Raw genomic sequence first — 21945 nt, 5'->3', positions numbered from 1 at the left:
TGAACTGTTCTCAGTTTTCACAGTTCCTCCCTTTTCCCTACTTCTGAATTGACAAATTATCTTTACTCCCTTATTTCCAGCTTTAACAGCTTCCATGGAAGCAAGGGAAGTGGTTCTGACCTTGGGGAGCATTTGGATGGGGGCGCAGGGAAGTAGAGGAGGAATAACAAAATGAGAGGTATACCCCAGTATGCATAGTCTGCTTATAAATTGTGTTTGTAAATCGAGCACTGACCAGAACTATATTTCAGTAGAAAAAGTACAGAACATCTCTTTGCCCCTTGGAGAAAGCAAGTGGGTGAATGCACTTACAGGAAAGGAAAAATAGTCTAGATATTATAACATCTGGCAGTATGCCAAGAATATGCTCTCAGTACATTTATGTCAACATATAGTGCATATCAAAGAAGAGGCATTTTATTATATACAAAATCAATTTTTTACATTTAAAGAACAATCTTGACATTTTCTCTAGGCTAATAACAGAACTCTGCAAGAGAAGATTTTACAAGTGAACAATTTGGTGGAAGCCTTTGGCAATGCCTCCACTATTATAAATGACAATTCCAGCCGATTTGGAAAATACTTAGAAATGAAATTTACCTCTTCTGGAGCTGTAGTGGGAGCACAGATTTCTGAATACCTTCTGGAGAAATCCCGAGTTATCCACCAGCCTCTGTAAGTCCGTGTCAAATATTTTCTTTTTTTCTGGGAAACAAGCAAAAATAATGCTTTTGTTTTAATGCTAAAATGTCTTACGTATTCAACAAACTCAACAAAATGTTATTGATCATCTACTACGTGCAATGCACTTGTTAGAATTGAAAAGGTCCCTCAGCACTGTCTTACTCTCACATGTGTTATATCTAGTAGAGGAGTTAATAAATCACATAAAATTTTTGATACCAGATATAAAACGTATGCCCATCATAGATACTAACAGGTAAAATTGGAATGATTTCGGAAGTAGGGGAGCATATATTTCTTTACACAAAACTAAAGTGAAATTTAATTAGACATCAGTCTTTTTTTTCTTTTAAATGTTTACATACATAAATAGATCTTTGTATGAATTCTATCCTTCCTATGGTTATACACATGGGACCAAATAAAAGATTCAGGTATGGCCTTAATTGTATTGCCCTTTTAATTTACAGCTGATTTAATGCTGTAAATTCCATGCTTTGGCGTTAAGTTAAAGGAGTTCCTTTCAGCAGTTTATAGCTGAATGGCAATATTTCTCTCCTGTCCTAATGCTTGCAAAACATCTTTGTTTGTTATTCTTATGTGGGAACTATAGTCGAAACATTAGATTTGTACCCCTGTGTTTATATTCCTTTTAAAAAGTGTGGCAAGTTAGTCTTTCCTTTTTCTTCTGTAGGTTTTACACCAAACATACCTACATTACTATAGTAGTAGGTCATTTGTTAAATTCATGGGAACACAAGCTCTTGTTATGTATTACTACATTATTATTTAACATAAATGCTTTCAAAGTTGCTATCATTCAATTTGTGAGTCAATTGTGAATATAAGTTGCCTGGGGTTCACCTCCTGAACTCAGCTTTCAATGTGGAAAATTATCCTTTGGTCCGTGCTCAATTCAAAATACATAAGAAATGATTATAAGACGAGTGTTTTGAATTGTGGCTTCACTACATGTTAGTTCACTTTGGGTAAGATATTTAAACCCTAAAAACCCTTCTAGGACCTTGGTTCTATGTGTGATTTGAAAAACTTAACCTCTCTGCACCTCAGGTTTTCATCTTTAAAATGGAAATAGCAGTAGTACCTACCTATCAGTTAAGATAATGCCTGTAAAGCATTTAGCACAATGAATAACACATAGTAAGAACCCATAAGTTTAAGCCATTATTAGCAGTAATGGTGTGGATAGTTGTGCAAAAACTTAGAAACAACACCTAGCACAGTACAGTAGATGGCAGCTACTATTATCGATGTGTGCCAGGGCTTAGTGAATACACATGTCTGTGCCTCTGTCACCCATGCCTAGAGGAACCTTGGGGTCTTATACAGATGTGCAGACTTAACTGGTTCTCAAAACAATCTGTCCTGTTCTCAGAACTGTGTAAGACTCTCCTTCAGGCCTCTGGGGAAGAACTACCTAAGGGCGTGAATTACTGAGATTTGGGTGGGGCCACCATGGTACACAGTGTCAGGGGTACCATACACCGGGGTTCTATGGAACTATGTGTCTTATGAACAGTAACTTCTGATGCTACACAATGAGGCCCTGTGTTTGTAATAATAGAAATAACCTTGTTAATGTTTATTGATATAGGATATATTCTAGGAAATTGCACAATTAACATCATATTTTAGACAGGCTGTGAGTTAATTAAGCTTTTTTTCCCAACTATCCAAAGGAACTATTCTAGTTTTACAATGTTGTTGATTGAGGAAAAGCACTCTTAGGGCACCTGCATGGCTCAGTCGGTCGTTAAGCATCCTCTTGATTTTGGTCCAGGTCATGATCTCACAATTTGTGAGATCGAGCCCCCCCTTAGGGCTCTACACTAACAGTACAGAGTCTGCTTAGGATTCTCTCTCTCCCTCTCTCTTTGCCCTTCCCCTGCTCGTTCACACACATGTGCGTGTGCTGTCTCTCAAAGTAAGTAAACATTTTTTTTAAAAGGCACTCTTAAGTTCCCAACTTACAGTCAGGTTGAAATCCAACTCAGTTTATAATTTGAATATAGCTGCCTTGTAATTTTTCCATTTTTCTATTTTTTTACACCTATATTTTTCTTTTACTTAGTTTCAGTTGCATTTTTAAATTCTAGAGAAGCTTTTCGTGATCTTTGAAAATGAAGTGTCAAACAGACAAGTGAAGAATTCTTTCAGTCAGAGAACGAGGCAGAGTGAAGAATGAGTCTAGGTGACAGAGAAGAAGCAGAACAGACATCTATGTCTTTTAAATGAACTTACCCTTTCTTTTAAGGAAATAAGTTCTTTTCTCTTTTTGCCTCTGCCCATGTCATCCCACCCTAATCTCTCACCACATTTATTTTTATATATATTTGTATTTATCTATGTATGTTTGTATATTTTAAATATTTATAAATAAGTATAAATAATTTATGAATATATTCATAAATACATGTTTATATGTGTGTTATATATGTTTATATATTTTTAATTTATTTTTTAACATATTTATTATTTATTTTTGAAAGAGAGGGAGGGAGAGACCCCCAAGTAGGCTTCATGCCGACAGCTCAGAACCTGACGAGGGACTCAAACTCATGAACTGTGAGATCATGACCTGAGTTGAAATCAGATGTCACTTAATCAACTGAGCCACCCAGTCACCCCTATTTTTTTATTTCTTTTTTTTAAATGTTTATTTATTTGAGAAAGAGAGAGAGCAAGCAAGCACAAGTTGGGGAGGGGCAGAAAAAGAGAGACGGAAGCAGAGAATCTGAAGCAGGCTCCAGGCTCTGAGCTGTCAGCACAGACCCCAACATGGGGCTCAAACCCACGAACTGTGAGATCATGACCTGAGCTGAAGTTGGATGCTTAACCGACTGAGCCACCCAGGTGCCCCTATTTTTTTTTCTTTTTCTAATGATGGAAGTGTCATGTCATTTGTGGCCTCAATCTTCATCTAAATGTGGATAATTTTAAAGAAGAAATTCTTAAAGGGGGTTACTTAATTTCAAGAAGAAAATGAGTATATTGAAATCAATGCTAGATAATTCTCACAAATATACATTATCGCTGTTTCACTGCACTTTCCTTCCATTACTACAGTTTCATGCAGGAAGCATTGATTGTGTTTCACTCACATGCCCAGCACTTTACCAGATGCTGCAGGAGGCATCCATACAGTGGGAGATGTGGTGCTCTCTACAGAGGAAGGAAAATATTATTTATGGAACACTTACTGTGTGTCTGGCACTGTGCTAATAAGCACTTTATATCCATTTTAATTCTTACAGTGATAGGACAGGATATTCTTGCTGTTTTGCATGTAAGACTGGGACTGAGAATTGTAATAAGTCACCTAATGCCAAAAAGCTAATAAATGACTGAGTTGGGGTTTGAACCCATGTCTCTGTCTGACTCCAAAGTCCATAATTCATTCATTGATCCTTTTGGCAAATACTTATCAAGTACCTACTCTGTGCCAGGAACTGTACTAGGCACAGGAGATATAAAGCTGAATGACATAGGATTGCTCCAATAAAGCAGCTCAGTCTTCTGGATAATGTATGCTTTGAAACAAAACTTGCTGATCATTTGTTGGGTTCTAGTCTCAGGAAAGTAGGCAATGAGTTTATCTGCCAAGTGTAACCAGATAGGGATAAAGGGAGAGGGACTGAGGAGACTCTGCGTCTTAGAGGAAGGAATCTTGGTGGAGAAAGCAGGAATTAAAAATGAAAAATTAAAAACACTGTTTCATGACTATCCTAAGAGGCCTTATGAATGCAAAGCTGCATTGTTGCCTTTCCAAGCCTTATTGCTGGCCGCTTTGTCAAAAACTGAAAGTTTCACAAGTGGGGTAAGCCATACACTTGTGAGAACTTTGCCACATTTTTCAGGGTGTTAGAGGTCTTGGCTGCATAAGTGATCCCCAGGGTCCAGAGCAGATGGACACACATGAGACAGCCCTGAGGACCTCCCCACAAATGACTGAGTGGAACTCTGAAGAAGTATTAGAAGATTCACAGTCAGGGGTGGGGTCAGAGTCAGAGAAACACTATTCAGTAACTTGCTGAGACCCTACATCTGTCCCCAGCCATTCTGAGCTGGGAACCACTGGTCATATGAGCATGTATGGGATGCTATGGTCCTCTGCCTTCTTAAATACAGTTTTGATGTGGTTAAGGGCAAGGTAAGAGATGAGTAATTTTTGGCAGTATTTTCTTTTCCTGTTTCTTTAACTCTCCGATTGTTTATCCAACCAAAGGTCAGTGTATTTCCTATAGCATCTCCAGGTCCTGTCAAATTACAATTCTCAGTAAACGTAAACTGATAATTAAAGAGAAAACCACCAATTGTGTGCATCTACATTTATGACTCACCTCCCTAATTGTACACTGCATTGTTTAAGTGTTGAAGGTGTGACACATAGAGCAATCGATGTGATTTCATTAGAACAAAGTGAACTAAAATATGTGCTGTGCCAGTCTTAGAGAACTTGTATTATTTTGTGGTGAGAAAAGACAAGAGGTAAACTTTTAGCTTTGTTCTAACCTTACTCATGTACGATGCTAGTGTTTGTTGAAGCATTACTGGTGACTGCTCAAGACATGGTGGGGAACTCCCCTTCTAAAGGACATGCTGGTCCTTGCTTCACTGTCCAAGCCCATGGACCACCCTTTACTTGAAAAGCTCACCTGTCTTTTTTCCCCAGCTGGATTCTCTGGATTCCTCTCCTACTTCCCTGAATTTTTTTCCTCTGACTTCGATTCATCCATCATTCTCCAAACGTGTATTTGCCAAAGATTTGTATTCAGAGTGTTTCTCTTTTCTCTCTCTACTTTCTCACTTAGCAATTCTTTCTGATGCCATGGCATCAACAGGTAGCTCAAAGTGATTGACACCCAAAGATACACTTCTCACTCCCACCTGACTTCACATTTTTCATTTCCATGTACCTAGATATCTTGCTGCCACATATAATTCAACGGAATACACCTTGTCCCACACATCTTTCGTTCCCCATGGTCTCTTTTGGGGGAACGGGAACCATCCTTCTCCATTTATATGAAACCTTGGACCCTCCCTTCACTCCCCATGCCCAAACACTTGTGAGTTGATCTCCAGAATGACTTTCCCAACTTCCTCCACTTTCCCTTCCTCTGCTGCTATTTTACCTCAAGCCCTTGTTCCCTCTGACTCAGACATTTGAAAGAATTGGATTTCCTGGACATTTGAACTCTCTTCCGAGGCATGGTGATATTATGCCCTTTCAGACTCAGGGAACATTCTCAACCCAGAATGCATACCAATCAAATCAGTGTTACTTTTTTCTTTCAAAATGTTTTCCTTCTTTTTGAAATACTCACAAGGAAGAACAGGAAGCCACATTACCCACTTTATCAAGTTGCACACATCCACTTACAAATGTTCATTTGTTAAAGACTAAATAGAGTATCTTAAATAGTTACTAATGTGACACAAATATCAAACGTTGAACCATGTTATTTTAAACCCATATGAATTGTGTGTTGGAGCCCAAAATGAGCTTCCGTAAAAATTATTCTTGTAATGATTTTTGGCAGAATCATGAAACAAAGCTGGAGATTATAAGATGAAGCCACAGATACCCTAAAGCTCCAAATACCTTTTATTGCATCATTGGAGAAGTAAATGTATGTGGATATGTTCATCTTTGTTTCTGAGGAAAACTTACATGTACTGAAATAATAATTTCTAAAAAGAGCAAAGGTAAAACGTCTATCTCAACTGAAATTATATTGCATAATATACAGGAGGAGGAGACCTAGGAAAGTTGTTTTTAAGACTTTATTTTTTTACAGCAGTTTTAGGTTCACAGCAGAATTGAGAGGAAGGTACAGATATACTGCTACCCCAATAGGTGCATAACCTCCCCCATTACCAACATCCCACACCAGAATGCTATACATGTTACAACCGATGAACTTAACCCTGACACATGGTAATCACCGAGAGTCCGTGATTTACATTAAGGTTCGTTCTTGGTGTTGTACTTTCTTTGAGTTTGGACAATTGCTTGGCATGTATCTACTCTTACAGTATTATATATGAGTATTTTCACTGTCTTATACAAGTCTTCTGCTCTGCCTATTCATCCTTGCCTCCCCCGACTTCTGGCAACCAATGATCATCTTACCTTCTTCATAGTTTTGCCTTTTCCAGAAGGTCATATAGGTGGAATCATACAATATGATGGTATGTAAAAGCGGCCTTTGCACATTGGCTTCTTTCACTTAGTAATATGCACGTAAAGGTTCTCCGTGTCTTTTCATGGCTTCATAGGTCATTGCTTTTTAGCACTGAATTAATATTCCATTGGATGTACAGTTTATTTATCCATTCACCTACTAGCAACTTCTTGGTTGTTTCAAGTTTTGGCAGTGATGAATAAAACTGCTACAAACATCCATATACAGATTTTTGTGTGAACACAAATTTTCTACCCCTTTCGCTAAATACCGAAGACCTCAATCGCTGGAACATATGGTAAGAATACCTTGAGTTTTGTAAGAAATGCCAAACTGTCTTCCAAAGTGGCTGTACCAGTTTACATTCCCACCAGCAATGAATGAGAGTTCCTGTGGTTCTGCATCCTGGCCAACATTTGGTTTTGTCAACAAACAGATGTATAGTGATATCTCCTTGTGGTATTGATTTGCATTTCCCTGATGACATATGATGTGGAGCATCTTTTCATATGCTCATTTGACATCTGTAATATCTTCTTTGGTGAGGTGTCTGTGAAGGCTTTTGGTCCATTTTTTAATCAGGTTGTTTTCTTATTGTTGATTTTTTAAAAAGTTCTTTGTATATTTTGGATAACAGTCCTTTATCAGATGTTTCTTTTGTAAATATTTTCTCCCAACCTGTGGCTTGTCTTCTCATTCTCTTGAAAATGCTTTTTTTTTCAATATATGAAATTTATTGTCAAATTGGTTTCCATACAACACCCAGTGCTCATGCCAAAAGGTGCCCTCCTCAATACCCATCACCCACCCTCCCCTCCCTCCCACCTGCTATCAACCCTCAGTTTGTTATCAGTTTTTAAGAGTGCTTTGACTCTCTCCCACTCTAACCTCTTTTTTTTTCCTCCCCTCTCCCATGGGTTTGTGTTAGGTTTCTCAGGATCCACATAAGAGTGAAAACATATGGTATCTGTATTTCTCTGTATGGCTTATTTCACTTAGCATAACACTCTCCAGTTCCATCCACGTTGCTACAAAGGGCCATATTTCATTCTTTCTCATTGCCACGTAGTACTCCATCCTGTATATAAACCATAATTTCTTTATCCATTCATCAGTTGATGGACATTTAGGCTGTTTCCATAATTTGGCTATTGTTGAGAGTGGGGTACAAGTGCCCCTATGCATCACTACTCCTGTATCCCTTGGGTAAATTCCTAGCAGTGCTATTGCTGGGTCATAGGGTAGGTCTATTTTTAATTTTTTCAGGAACCTCCACACTGTTTTCCAGAGCGGCTGCAACAGTTTGCATTCCCACCAACAGTGCAAGAGGGTTCCCGTTTCTCCACATCCTCTCCAGCATCTATAGTCTCCTGATTTGCTCATTTTGGCCACTCTGACTGGCGTGAGGTGATATCTGAGTGTGCTTTTGATTTGTATTTCCCTGATGAGGAGCGATGTTGAGCATCTTTTCATGTGTCTGTTGGCCATCTGGATGTCTTCTTTAGAGAAGTGTCTATTCATATTTTCTGCCCGTTTCTTCACTGCGTTATTTGTTTTTCAGGTGTGGAGTTTGGTGAGCTCTTTATAGATTTTGGATACTAGCCCTTTGTCCGATATGTCATTTGCAAATATCGTTTCCCATTCTGTTGGTTGCCTTTTAGTTTTGTTGGTTGTTTCCTTTGCTGTGCAGAAGCTTTGTATCTTCATGAGGTCCCAATAGGTCATTTTTGCTATTAGTTCCCTTGCCTTTGGGGATGCGTCAAGTAAGAAATTGCTGTGGCTGAGGTCAGAGAGGTCTTTTCCTGCTTTCTCCTCTAGGGTTTTGATGGTTTCCTGTCTCACATTCAGGTCCTTTATCCATTTTGAGTTTATTTTTGTGAATGGTGTGAGAAAGTGGTCTAGTTTCAACCTTCTGCATATTGCTATCCAGTTCTCCCAGCACCATTTGTTAAAGAGACTGTCTTTTTTCCATTGGATGTTCTTTCCTGCTTTGTCAAAGATTAGTTGGCCATACGTTTGTGGGTCTAGTTCTGGGGTTTCTGTTCTATTCCACTGGTCTGTGTGTCTGTTTTTGTGCCAATACCATGCTGATTACAGCTTTGTAGTAGAGGCTAAAGTCTGGGATTGTGATGCCGCTCGCTTTGGTCTTATTCTTCAAAATTACTTTGGCTATTCAGGGCCTTTTGTGGTTCCATATGAATTTTAGGATTGCTTGTTCTAGCTTTGAGAAGAATGCTGGTGCAATTTTGATTGGGATTGCATTGAATGTGTAGATAGCTTTGGGTAGTATTGACATTTTGACAATATTTATTCTTCCAATCCAAGAGCATGGAATGTTTTTCCATTTCTTTATGTCTTTTTCAATTTCCTTTATAAGCTTTCTATAGTTTTCAGCATACAGATCTTTTACATCTTTGGTTAGATTTATCCCTAGGTATTTTATGCTTCTTGGTGCAATTGTGAATGGGATCAGTTTCTTTATTTGTCTTTCTGTTGCTTCATTGTTAGTGTATAAGAATGCAACTGATTTCTGTACATTGATTTTGTATCCTGCAACTTTGCTGAATTCATGTATCAGTTCTAGCAGACTTTTGGTGGAGTCTGTCAGATTTTCCATGTATAATATCATGTCATCTGCAAAAAGTGAAAGCTTGACTTCATCTTTGCCAGTTTTGATGCCTTTGATTTCCTTTTGTTGTCTGATTGCTGATGCTAGCACTTCCAACACTATGTTAAACAACAGCGGTGAGAGTGGACATCCCTGTCGTGTTCCTGATCAGGGAAAAAGCTCTCAGTTTTTCCCCATTGAGGATGATGTTAGCTGTGGGCTTTTCATAAATGGCTTTTATGATGTTTAAGTATGTTCCTTCTATCCCGACTTTCTCGAGGATTTTTATTAAGAAAGGATGCTAAATTTTGTCAAATGCTTTTTCTGTATCGATTGACAAGATCATATGGTTCTTATCTTTTCTTTTATTCATGTGATGTATCACGTTGATGGATTTGTGAATGTTGAACCAGCCCTGCATCCCAGGAATGAATCCCACTTGATCATGGTGAATAATTCTTTTTATATGCTGTTGAATTCGATTTGCTAGTATCTTATTGAGAATTTTTGCATCCATATTCATCAGGGATATTGGCCTGTAGTTCTTCTTTTTTACTGGGTCTCTGGTTTAGGAATCAAAGTAATATTGGCTTCATAGAATGAGTCTGGAAGTTTTCCTTCCCTTTCTATTTTTTGGAATAGCTTGAGAAGGATAGGTATTATCTCTGCTTTAAACATCTGGTAGAGCTCCCCTGGGAAGCCATCTGGTCCTGGACTCTTATTTGTTGGGAGATTTTTGATAACTGATTCAATTTCCTCACTGGTTATGGGTCTGTTCAAGCTTTCTATTTCCTCCTGATTGAGTTTTGGAAGTGTGTGGGTGTTTAGGAATTTGTCCATTTCTTCCAGGTTGTCCAGTTTGTTGGCATATAATTTTTCATAGTATTCCCTGATAATTGCTTGTATCTCTGAGGGATTGGTTGTAATAATTCCATTTTCATTCATGATTTTAATCTATTTGGGTCGTCATCTCCCTTTTCTTTTTGAGAAGCCTGGCTAGCAGTTTATCAATTTTGTTTATTTTTTCAAAAAACCAACTCTTGGTTTCATTGATCTGCTCTACAGTTTTTTTAGATTCTATATTGTTTATTTCTGATCTGATCTTTCTTATTTCTCTTCTTCTGCTGGGTTTCGGGTATCTTTGCTGTTCTGCTTCTATTTCCTTTAGGTGTGCTGTTAGATTTTATATTTGGGATTTTTCTTGTTTCTTGAGATAGGCCTGGATTGCAATGTATTTTCCTCTCAGGACTGCCTTCGCTGCATCCCAAAGCATTTGGATTGTTGTATTTTCATTTTGTGTGTTTCCATATATTTTTTAATTTCTTCTCTAATTGTCTGGTTGACCCATTCATTCTTTAGTAGGGTTTCTTTAACCTCCATGCTTTTGGAGGATTTCCAGACTTTTTCCTGTGGTTGATTTCAAGCTTCATAGCATTGTGGTCTGAAAGTATGCATGGTATGATCTCAATTCTTGTATACTTATGAAGGGCTGTTTTGTGACCCAGTATGTGATCTATCTTGGAGAATGTTCCATGTGCACTCGAGAATGTCCCATGTTGCTTTGGGATGCAGAGTTCTAAATATATCTGTCAAGTCCATCTCATCCAATGTATCATTCAGAGCCCTTGTTTCTTTATTGACCATGTGTCTAGATGATCAATCCATTTCTGTAAGTGGAGTGTTAAAGTCCCCTGCAATGACCACATTCTTATCAATAAGGTTGTCTATGTTTGTGAGTAATTGTTTTATATATTTGGGGGCTCCCGTATTCAGCACATAGACATTTATAATTGTTAGCTCTTCCTGATGGATAGACCCTGTAATTATTATATAATGCCCTTCTTCATCTCTTGTTAAAGCCTTTAATTTAAAGTCTCATTTGTCTGATATAAGTATGGCTACTCCAGCTTTCTTTTGACTTCCAGTAGCATGATAAATAGTTCTCCATCCCCTCACTTTCAATCTGAAGGTGTCCTCAGGTCTAAAATGAGTCTCTTGTAGACAGCTAATAGATGGGTCTTGTTTTTTTATCCATTCTGATACCCTATGTCTTTTGGTTGGCACATTTAGTCCATGTACGTTCAGTGTTATTATAGAAAGATACGGGTTTAGAGTCATTATGATGTCTGTAGGTTTCATGCTTGTAGCGATGTCTCTGGTACTTTGTCTCACAGGATCCCCCTTAGGATATCTTGTAGGGCTGGTTTAGTGGTGACGAATTCCTTCAGTTTTTGTTTGTTTGGGAAGACCTTTATCTCTTCTTCTATTCTAAATGACAGACTTGCTGGATAAAGGATTCCAGGCTGCATTTTTCTGTTCATCACATTGAAGATTTCCTGCCATTCCTTTCTGGCCTGCCAAGTTTCAGGAGAGAGATCCGTCACGAGTCTTATCGGTCTCCCTTTATATGTACAGCACGTTTATCCCTAGCTGCTTTCAGAATTTTCTCTTTATCCTTGTCTTTTGCCAGTTTCACTATGATATGTCGTGCAGAAGACCGATTCAAGTTACGTCTGAAGGGAGTTCTCTGTGCCTCTTGGATTTCAATGCCTTTTTCCTTCCCCAGATCAGGGAAGTTCTCAGCTATTATTTCTTCAAGTACACCTTCAGCACCTTTCCCTCTCTTTTCCTCCTCTGGAATACCAAATATGCGTAGATTATTTCTCTTTAGTGCATCACTTAGTTCTCTAATTTTCCCCTCATACTCCTGGATTTTTTTATCTCTCTTTTTCTCAGCTTCCTCTTTTTCCATAATTTTATCTTCCAGTTCACCTATTCTCTCCTCTGCCTCTTCAATCCAAGCTGTGGTTGTCTCCATTTTATTTTGTAGTTCATTTATAGCATTTTTTAGCTCCTCCTGACTGTTCCTTAGTCCCTTGATCTCTGTAGCAATAGATTCTCTGCTGTCCTCTATACTGTTTTCAAGCCCAGCGATTAATTTTGTGACTATTATTCTAAATTCACTTTCTGTTATATTGTTTAAATCCTTTTTGATCAGTTCGTTGGCTATCGTTATTTCCTGGAGATTGTTTTGAGGGGAATTCTTCCGTGTCATCATTTTGGATAGTCCCTGGAGTGGTGTGGAACTGTGGGGCACTTCCTCTGTGCTGTTTTGAATAACTTGTGTTGGTGGGTGGGGCCGCAGTCAGACCTGATGTCTGTCCCCAGCCCACCGCTGGGGCCACAGTCAGACTGGTGTGTGCCTTCTCTTCCCCTCTCCTAGGGGCGGGATTCACTGTGGGGTGGCGTGGCCTGTCTGGGCTACTTGCACACTGCCAGGCTTGTGGTGCTGGGGATCTGGCCTATTAGCTGGGGTGGATTGGCAAGGTGCGGGGGGGGGGGGGGGGGTGGGGGTGGGAGGGGCAGGCTCAGCTCACTTCTCCTTCAGTGATCTGCTTTGGGAGGGACCCTGTGGCACCAGGAGGGAGTCAGACCCGCTGCGGGAGGAATGGATCCTCAGAATCACAGGGTTGGATGTTTGCGCGGTGCAAGCAGGTTCCCCAGCAGGAACTGGTTCCCTTTGGGATTTTGGCTGGGGGATGGGCGAGGGAGATGGCGCTGGTGAGCGCCTTTGTTCCCCGCCAAGCTGAGCTCTTTCGTCTGGGGCTCAACAACTCTCCCTCCCATTGTCCTCTAGTCCTCCCGCTCTCTCCAAGCAGAGCTGTTAACTTATAACCTCCCAGATGTTAAGTCCCGCTTGCTGTCAGAACACACTCCATCCGGCCCCTCCGCTTTTACAAGCCAGACTCGGGGGGCTCTGCTTGGCTGGCTTGGCTGGCGGGCTGCCCCTCCGCCCCAGCTCCCTCCCACCAGTCCATGTAGGGTGCAGTGCCTCTCCGTCCTTTCTACCGGCTTCCGTGGGCCTCTCGTCTGCTCTTGGCTGCAGAGAATCCATTCTGCGAGTCTTCTGGCAGTTTTCTGGGTTATTTAGGCAGATGTAGGTGGAATCTAAGTGATCAGCAGAATGCAGTGAGCCCAGAGTCCTCCTACGCTGCCATCTCTGGCATAGGCTTTTTTCGATTACTGAAAATGCTTTTAACAGAGCAGACAGTTTTTAATTTTAATGAAGTCCAGTTTATCCATCATTTCTTTCATGGATCATGACTTTGTTGTTGTATCTAAAAAGTCATTACCATATCCAGCATCAGCTCTTGTCTTATTTGATCTTCTAAGAGTTTTATAGTTTTGTGTTTTACACATTTAGGTCTATGACCCATTTTGAGTTAATTTTTGTGGATGGTGTAAGGTCTTCATTTGGATTTTTTTTTTTTTTTTTTTTTTTTTTTGGTCTTTGCTTCATTGTATTGTCTTAACTACTTTGTCAGGAATCAGTGGTGGGGTACCTGGGTGGCTCAGTTAAGCCTCCGACTTCTGCTCAGGTCATGATCTCATGGTCTGTGAGTTCGAGCCCTGCATTGGGCTCTGTGCTGACAGCTCAGAGCCTGGAGCCTGCTTCACATTCTGTGTCTCCTTCTCTCCCAGCCCTCCCCCACTCATTCTCTGTCTCTCTGTCTCTCTCAAAAATAAAGAAATATTAAAAAAAATTTTTTTAAAGGATCAGTGGACTATATTCTGGGCTCTCCATCTGTCTCATTGATCTATTTGTCTCTTGTGTTTTTGTCAATACCTCACTGTCTGGATTTTGAAAGCTCCATAAGAATTCTTGAAGTCAGGCAATCTCAGTCCTTTAAATTTTTTTCTTGTTAAATACTGAATTGGCCCTTCTGGGTCTTTTGCTTCTCCATATAAACTTTAGAATCTGTTTGTTAGTACCCACAAAATAACTTGCTGGGATTTTAGGTGGGATTGATTTTGTATTTAACCTGTACCCTGCAGACTCGCTATAGTTGCTTACTAGTTTGAGGAATTTTTTTTTTGTCAATTCTGTAGCATTTTCTATACAGATAATAAAGTCATCTGTGAAGAAAGACTTTTATTTCTCCCCTCTCAAACTGTAGGCATGAGTTAGGACTTCCAGTGCAATATTGAAAAGCAGGTGAGAGGGGACATCTTTACCTTGTTCTTGATCTTAGTGTGAAAACTTTCAGTTTCTCAACATTAAATATGATTTTATCTGTAGGTTTTTTTGTGGATATTCTGTACCAAGTTGATGAAGTTCCCCTCTATTCCTAGTTTACTGAGAGTTTTTGTCATGAATGGCTTTTGGATTTTATCAAATGCTTTTTGTGCATCTATTGGTATGATCATGTGATTTTTCTTCTTTAGCCTGTTGATATGATAGAATACATGGATTGATTTTTGAACATCGAACGAACCATGCATGGGTACCTGGGATATATCCCACTTGGTCATGGTGTATAATTCTGTTTATTCATTGCTGGATTCAATTTGCTAATGTTTTGTTGAGGATTTTTTCACTTATGTTCATGAGAGATATTAGTCTATAGTTTCTTATAATATCTTTATTTGGTTTTTGTATTAGGGTAATTCTAGCCTCATTGAATGAGTTTAAGTGTTCACTTTGCTTCTGTCTTCTGAAAGGGATTGTAGAGAATTGGTATAAATTCTGCATGAAGTATTTGGCATAATTCACCAGTGAACCCATCTGGACCTTTCTAGTTTGGAAGATTGTTAATTATTGATTCAACTTCTTTAATAGATTTTGAGCCTATTTAAATGATCTGTTTCTTCTTGTGTGAGTTTTGACATATTGGGTCTTTCAAAGAATTGGTCCATTTCATCTCAGTTTTGAGGGATTGAGTTGCTTATAGTATCCTTTTATTATCCTTTTAATTTCAGTGGGACCTTTGGTGATTGAGGTCCCTTCTTTTATTTCTGTTACTAGTAACTTTTGTCCTCTTTTTTTTTTTTTTTCTTTTCCTTAGCCAGACTAGGAGCTTATTTTTTTGTTGTTGTTGTTGTTGTTTTGTTTTTTGTAAAGCTTTTGGTTTCATTGATCTTTCTGTACTAAATTCTGGTTTCTAATTTCATTGATTTCTGCTCTATTTCTTATTTCTTTTCTTCTGCTTACTTTGGGTTTAATTTGCTCATTTTCTAGTTTCCTAAAATGAAAACTTATTGTTTTTAGATCTGTTTTCTTTTTAATATATGCATTCAATGCTATGAATAGCTGTCTAAACACTGCTTTCTCTGCATCCCACAAATTTAGTAAGTTGTGTTTTCATTCTCACCCAATTCAAAATCTTTTAAAATTTCTTTTAATATTTCTCTTTTGACCCATGTGCTATTTAGAACTACATTGTTTAATCTCCACATATTTTGGAATTTTCTGGTTATATTTCTGCTTTTGACTTCTAGTTTAATTCCATTGTGGTCTAAGAGCAGAGATATATGATGTCAGTTATTTTTAATTTGTTAAGGTGTGTTTTATGGCTTAAGATGTGGTCTGTCTTGGTGAATGTTCTATATGAGTTTGAGAAGAATGTGAATTCTGCTGTTGTTGGGTGAAGAAGTCTATATCAGTTATATCCAGTTGATTGATGTTATTGGTGCATTCACCTGTATCCTTACTGCTTTTCTTCTGCCTATGGGATCTGTCCAGTTTTGAGAGACATGCATTCTTCTGTTTCTCCTTGCAGTTCTATTAGTTTTTGTCTCACATAGTTTCATGTTCCACTGTCATGTCCATAAACATGAAGGATTATTATGTCTCTTGGAGAAGTGAACCCCTTATCATTATTGTAATATACTTCTTAATCCCTAAGAACTTCCTTGCTTTGAAGTCTGCTCTGTCTGAAATTAATATAGCTGTTCCAGCTTTCTTTTGATTAATGTTAGCATGGTATATTCCTCTTTATCCATTTATTTATATTTAAAGTGAGTTTCTTGCAGACAACATATGTATAGGTCTTATTTTTTGATCCCTCTAACAATTTGTTGTTTTTTTGTTTTTTTTTTTAATTTTTTTTAACGTTTATTTTATTTATTTTTGAGACAGAGAGAGACAGAGCATGAACAGGGGAGGGTCAGAGAGAGAGGGAGACACAGAATCGGAAGCAGGCTCCAGGCTCTGAGCTGTCAGCACAGAGCCCGACGCGGGGCTCGAACTCACGGACAGCGAGATCATGACCTGAGCCGAAGTCAGCCGCTTAACCGACTGAGCCACCCGGCGCCCCTAACAATTTGTTTTTAATTGGTATATTTAAACCATTGATGTTCAGAGTGATTACTGATATAGTTGGTTAATATCTGTTATATTTGTTAATTCTTTCTAATTGTTGCCCTTGTTCTTTGTTCCTATTTGTGTTTCCCATTCTTTTTCTGCATTTTGTCATTTTAATTGAGCATTTTCTGTCATTCCATTTTCTCTCCTTTCTTAGGGTATTTTGGTAATATTTATTGTTTTTTAGTTTTTTAGTGGTTGCCTTAGAGTTTTTAATATATATTTACCACTAATGTAAGTCTACTTTCAAATAACACTAGAGTCAGCACCCTATAATAACAAAATAATCCTAATTTCTCTCTCCAGTCCCTTGTATCACTGTTATCATTGATTTTATAATATGTAAGCATATATATACATGTATATATATACATATATGCATATGCATACATAATTGAATAAATTATTACTGTTATTCCCTTATTTGTATTATTCCAGGATCTGGGGAATGCTGTTAATATGTAGACCACAGAATAATGGAATTTGAGAGTCCTAAGAAACGGATTTCTCATGCAAGTGAGCCCCAGAAAAAAACATTTAACAAAGTAATTAAAGACTTTGGAATGAAACAGCCCGATTTGAATCCAATTTAGCCATCAGCTGTATGAGCTGAGGGGAGAATGGTAACCCCTCTAAGTCTCAGTGTCCATGATTGTAAAATGATGGGAGCCCATGAGTAACTAGGGGGCTGTGGCAGGTAAATGAGATAATGTAGCACTTATGACCATCTGGTATGCTGTATATATAATTAATTTGTTTTTCTGTGTAAACTCCAAGAGGTTATGGATTTTTGACTGTTTCACTCCTGCTACATTCTAGTGTCTAGAGCAATGCCTAATAGTCCCTCACAAACGTGCATTGAATGATTCATATAAAGTGGTTAGTCGTGTCTGGAATTTAATGACAGTGGTTGTTGAAAATAATGACGACAACAATAAAAAGCCTAAATCAAATTTTCTGGGAAGCCCATGTTAACACTCACAGTTGTTCTGATAATTATATTGCCAAGTAATTTTAAATTAGTAAATATTCTTACTAATCCCCTTACTGAAAATGTCTTCTTTTTTCAGTGGAGAAAAAAATTTTCATATTTTTTACTATATCTATGCTGGATTAGCTGAAAAGAAGAAACTAGCCCATTACAAATTGCCTGAAAATAAGCCTCCCAGGTAAGGTTACCACCTTATACAAGGTGGTACTTGTATAAGTAATATTTTCACTTCTGATTGAACTTTAGATTTTGACCCATCCTTTCATATTTTTTTCAGATATCTACAAAATGACCACCTCAGAACAGTACAGGATATGATGAATAATACTTTCTATAAATCCCAATATGAATTAATTGAGCAATGTTTCAAAGTCATAGGTTTTACAATGGAGGTAAGTATGAAAGACATTTGGAACCTCTTTAGGAAATATCATTTTGTCATCCCTAATGGTAAGAATGAGCATTTATTGAGTGATTAATATATGCCAGGCATTGTACTAAGTGTTTTATGTGAATCATTCTTTTAATTACTGAAACAACCTTACAGAATAACGAGAATACTTACCAGAATGTTACAGTATTTACTTCATATGTAAAGAGATGGTGGCCATGACATATAATTGAATTTCATTTTGTTCTGAATCTTTCATTTATATTTGCATCTCCCATATATCTTACATTTTGCATAAATACCTAAATGGGAGTGCTAGTGGAGTCTTTTTTAGTGCAGTTTTTTAATACAACTTTATTAAGATGTAATTCACATACCATACAAGTCAGCCATTTAGAGGGTACATTTTAATGACTTTTAGTATATTCAGAATTATGCATCCATCATCATAATCATTTTTAGAATATTTTCATGTTCTAAATTTTTCACTCCCAAAAGAAACATGCTAGTGATTAGGAGTTCCTCCTCATTCTTACCCATTTTTGCTTTCTGTCACCATGGATCATTTTATTCTGGACATTTCACATAAACAGAGTGATGCAATACATCATCCTGTGTGACTAGCTTCTCTCATTTAACATAGTAATGTTTTCAAGGTGCACGCATGTTGGATGGAGCATGTATCAGTAGTTCATTTCTTTTCATTGTTGAATAATACCTCATTTTATGGATATACTTGATGTTATTTATCCGGTCATCAGTTGATAGACATTTGGGTTGTTTCCATTTGGGGGCTATCATGAATAATGCAGCTATGAACACTCATGTACAATTTTTTGTGTGGACGTAAGTTTCCATTTCTCTTTGGTGTATACCTAGGAGTGGAACTACTGAGTCATAGGGTAACACTGTGTTGAACCTTTTGAGGAACTGCTAGACTGTTTTCCAAAGCAGCTGCACTAGTTTACATTCTAACCAGCAGTGCGCAAAGTTTCCAGTTTCTCCATATCCTCCCCAACATTTACTATTATCTGTCTTTTTTATTATAGCCATCCTAGTGGGTATGAAGTGGTACCTTATTGTGGTTTTGATTTGCATTTACCTAATGGCTTATGACCCTGAACTTCTTTACGTGTACTTATTGGTCATTTATGTATCTTGTGTGAAGAAATGTCTATTCATACCCTTTACCTTTTTAAAAAAATTGGGTTGTGTTTTTATTATTGAATTGTTAAGGATTATTTATGTTGTAAATACAAGTCCCTTATCAGATAAGTGATTTGCAAAAATTGTCTCCCTTTTGTTGTCTTTGTACCTTCTTTTTTCTTTTTTCTTTTTTTTTTAATCTTTAATTTTGAGAGATAAAGAGAGAGAGACAGAGCACAGGGCAGGGAGGAATAGAGAGAGAGAGAGGCACAGAATCCAAAGCAGGCTCCAGGTTCTGAGCTATCAGCACAGAGCCCGACGCAGGGCCCAAACTCACAAATTGCGAGATCATGACCTGAGCCGAAGTCGGACACTTAAATGACTGAGCCACCCAGACGCTCCTATTATCTTTTCACTTTCTTGATGGTGTCCTTTGCAAGTATACATGTTTTTAATTTTTATGATGTCCAGTTTATCCATTTGTCTTTTGTTGCTTGTTATTTTTGTGTCATATATAGGAAACTATTGACTCATCCAAAGTCACAGAAATTCATACCTAAATATTCTTCCAGGAGCTGTATTGTTTTCACTCTTGCATACAGGTTACTGTTCCACTTTGAGTTAATATTTGTGTCTGATGTGAGATAGCTTCTTTTGCATGTAGATATTCAGTTGTACCACAACCATTTGTTGAAGACTGTTCTTTCTCCATTGCTGGGTTTGGCATCCTTGTGAAAATCAGTTGACCATAGAGGCGCCTGGGTCGCTCAGTGGGTTAAGCATCTGACTTCAGCTCAGGTCATGATCTCACTGTTCCTGAGTTTGAGCCCCACATCGGGCTCTCTGCTTTCAGCACAGACCCACTTCAGAACCTCTGTCCCCCTCTCTCTCTGCCCCTGCCCCCTTGTGCTCACATGCACTCTCTCTCTCTCTCTCTCTGTCTCTAAAATAAATAAACATTTAAAAAAAGAAAATTGAGGTACCTTGGTGTCTCAGTCAGTTAAGCATCTGATTCTTGATTTCAGCTTAGGTCATGATCCCATGGTTCATGAGATCAAGCCCTACGGGAGGCTTTATGCTGACAATGATGAGCCCACTTGGGATTCTCTCTGTTCCTCTCTCTCTCTGCTTCTCCCCGACTCACTCTCTCTCCCTCTCTCAAAATAAATAAACTTAAAAAAAAAAAGAAAGAAAGAAGGGGCACCTGGTGGCTCAGTTGGTTAAGTGTCCGACTTTGCTTGGGTCATGATCTCACGGTTCATGAGTTCGAGCCCCACGTCGGGCTCTGTGCTGACAGCTTGGAGCCTGGAGCCTGCTTCAGATTCTGTGTCTCCCTCTCCCTCTGTCCCTCACCCACTCACACTCTGTCTCTGTCTCTCAAACATAAATAAACATTTTTAAAAATTAAAAAAAAAAAGATCAGTTGACCATAAATGTATAGATTTATTTCTGAACTCTCAGTTCTATTATAATTACCTCTACATGTTTCTGCTAGTCCCACGCTTGATTACTGTGGCTTTGCAATAAGTTTTGAAATTGGAAAGTGTGATTCTCCTAACTTTGTTCTTTTTCCCAATTGTTTTGAGTCCCTGAAATTTCTATGTGAATTTGAGGATCAGCTTGTCACTTTCTAGCGCAGCCTTTTGTAAGACTTCTTTTTTGTTCATCTTGCTCTTCCCCATCTCACCCCCTCCATCCATATCTGCTCTTTTTCCCTTTCCCAAGCAAATGGATGTTAACAACTCAGCATTTATAATCCAGCATTTCATATTTATCTCCTTGCTTATAAAGTACTGCTTATAGACACCATGTATACATGTGTAAACACACATGTACATGCACATGAATCTGGAGGGATGGGCATTATTTTATTAATATGGTATTATATTACACACATTTTTCTTTTATACACACATATATATATGTACATGTACATATATACATATGCATACATATATATACATTCATTCTCAGACCAGTTAACATACAGTATAGTCTTGTCTTCAGGAATAGAACCCAGTGATTCATCACTTACATATAACACCCAGTGCTCATCCCAACAAGTGCCCTCCTTAATGTCCATCACCTACCTCCCCTACCCCCTCAACCCTCCCCATCAACCCTCAGTTCTCTATATTTAAGTGTCTCTTATGGTTTGCCTCCCTTTATGTTTATATCTTATTTTCCTTCCCTTCTTTTATGATCATCTGTTAATTTTCTCAAATTCCACATATGAGTGAAATCATGTGGTGTCTGTTTTTCTCTGGCTGATTTATTTTACTTAGCATAATACCCTCCATTTCCATCCACGTTGTTGCAGATGGCAAGATTTCATTCTTTTCATCGCCAAGTAGTGTGTGTGTGTGTGTGTGTGTGTGTGTGTGTGTGTGTGTGTATGTGTGCACACCATCTTCTTAATCCACTCATCAGTTGATGGACAGTGGGCTCTTTCCATAATTTGATTGTTGTTGATAGCACTGGTATAAATATTGGGGTGCATGTGCCCCTTTGAATCAGCATTTTTGTATCCTTTGGATAAATTCCTAGGGGTGCAATTGCTGGGTCGTAGGGTAGTTCTGTTTTTAATTTTTTGAGGAACCTCCATATTGTTTTCCTTAGTGGCTGCACCAGTTTGCATTCCCCACCCACAGTGAAAAAGGGTTCCACTTTCTCCACATCCTCACCAACATCTGTTGTTTCTTGAGTTGTTAACTTTAGCCACTCTAACTGGTGTTACACACATTTTTCTATACCTGGTTTCTCTCACTC

The 21945-nt window shown here is 38.3% G+C and overlaps 1 protein-coding gene across 6 annotated transcripts in view; it reads left to right on the top strand.

The window, feature by feature from the left end:
* The window catches only part of MYO3A (myosin IIIA), a 243195-nt gene that overhangs the window by 112877 nt on the left and 108373 nt on the right, over positions 1–21945 (top strand). For all 6 annotated transcript variants that reach the window (XM_053894938.1, XM_053894937.1, XM_053894943.1 and 3 more), the window contains exons 14-16: positions 476–678; positions 17719–17817; positions 17917–18031. In XM_053894938.1, the coding sequence (XP_053750913.1) occupies positions 476–678; positions 17719–17817; positions 17917–18031 (417 nt within the window). The remainder of the gene's footprint in view (positions 1–475; positions 679–17718; positions 17818–17916; positions 18032–21945) is intronic.

This window comes from Panthera pardus, unplaced genomic scaffold (genome assembly GCF_024362965.1).
Source record: "Panthera pardus isolate Hobbes unplaced genomic scaffold, ASM2436296v1 HiC_scaffold_6, whole genome shotgun sequence".
NCBI lineage: Eukaryota > Metazoa > Chordata > Mammalia > Carnivora > Felidae > Panthera > Panthera pardus.
The sequence above is the reverse complement of the archived record's forward strand: the minus strand, read 5'-3'. Positions and strand labels throughout refer to the sequence as shown.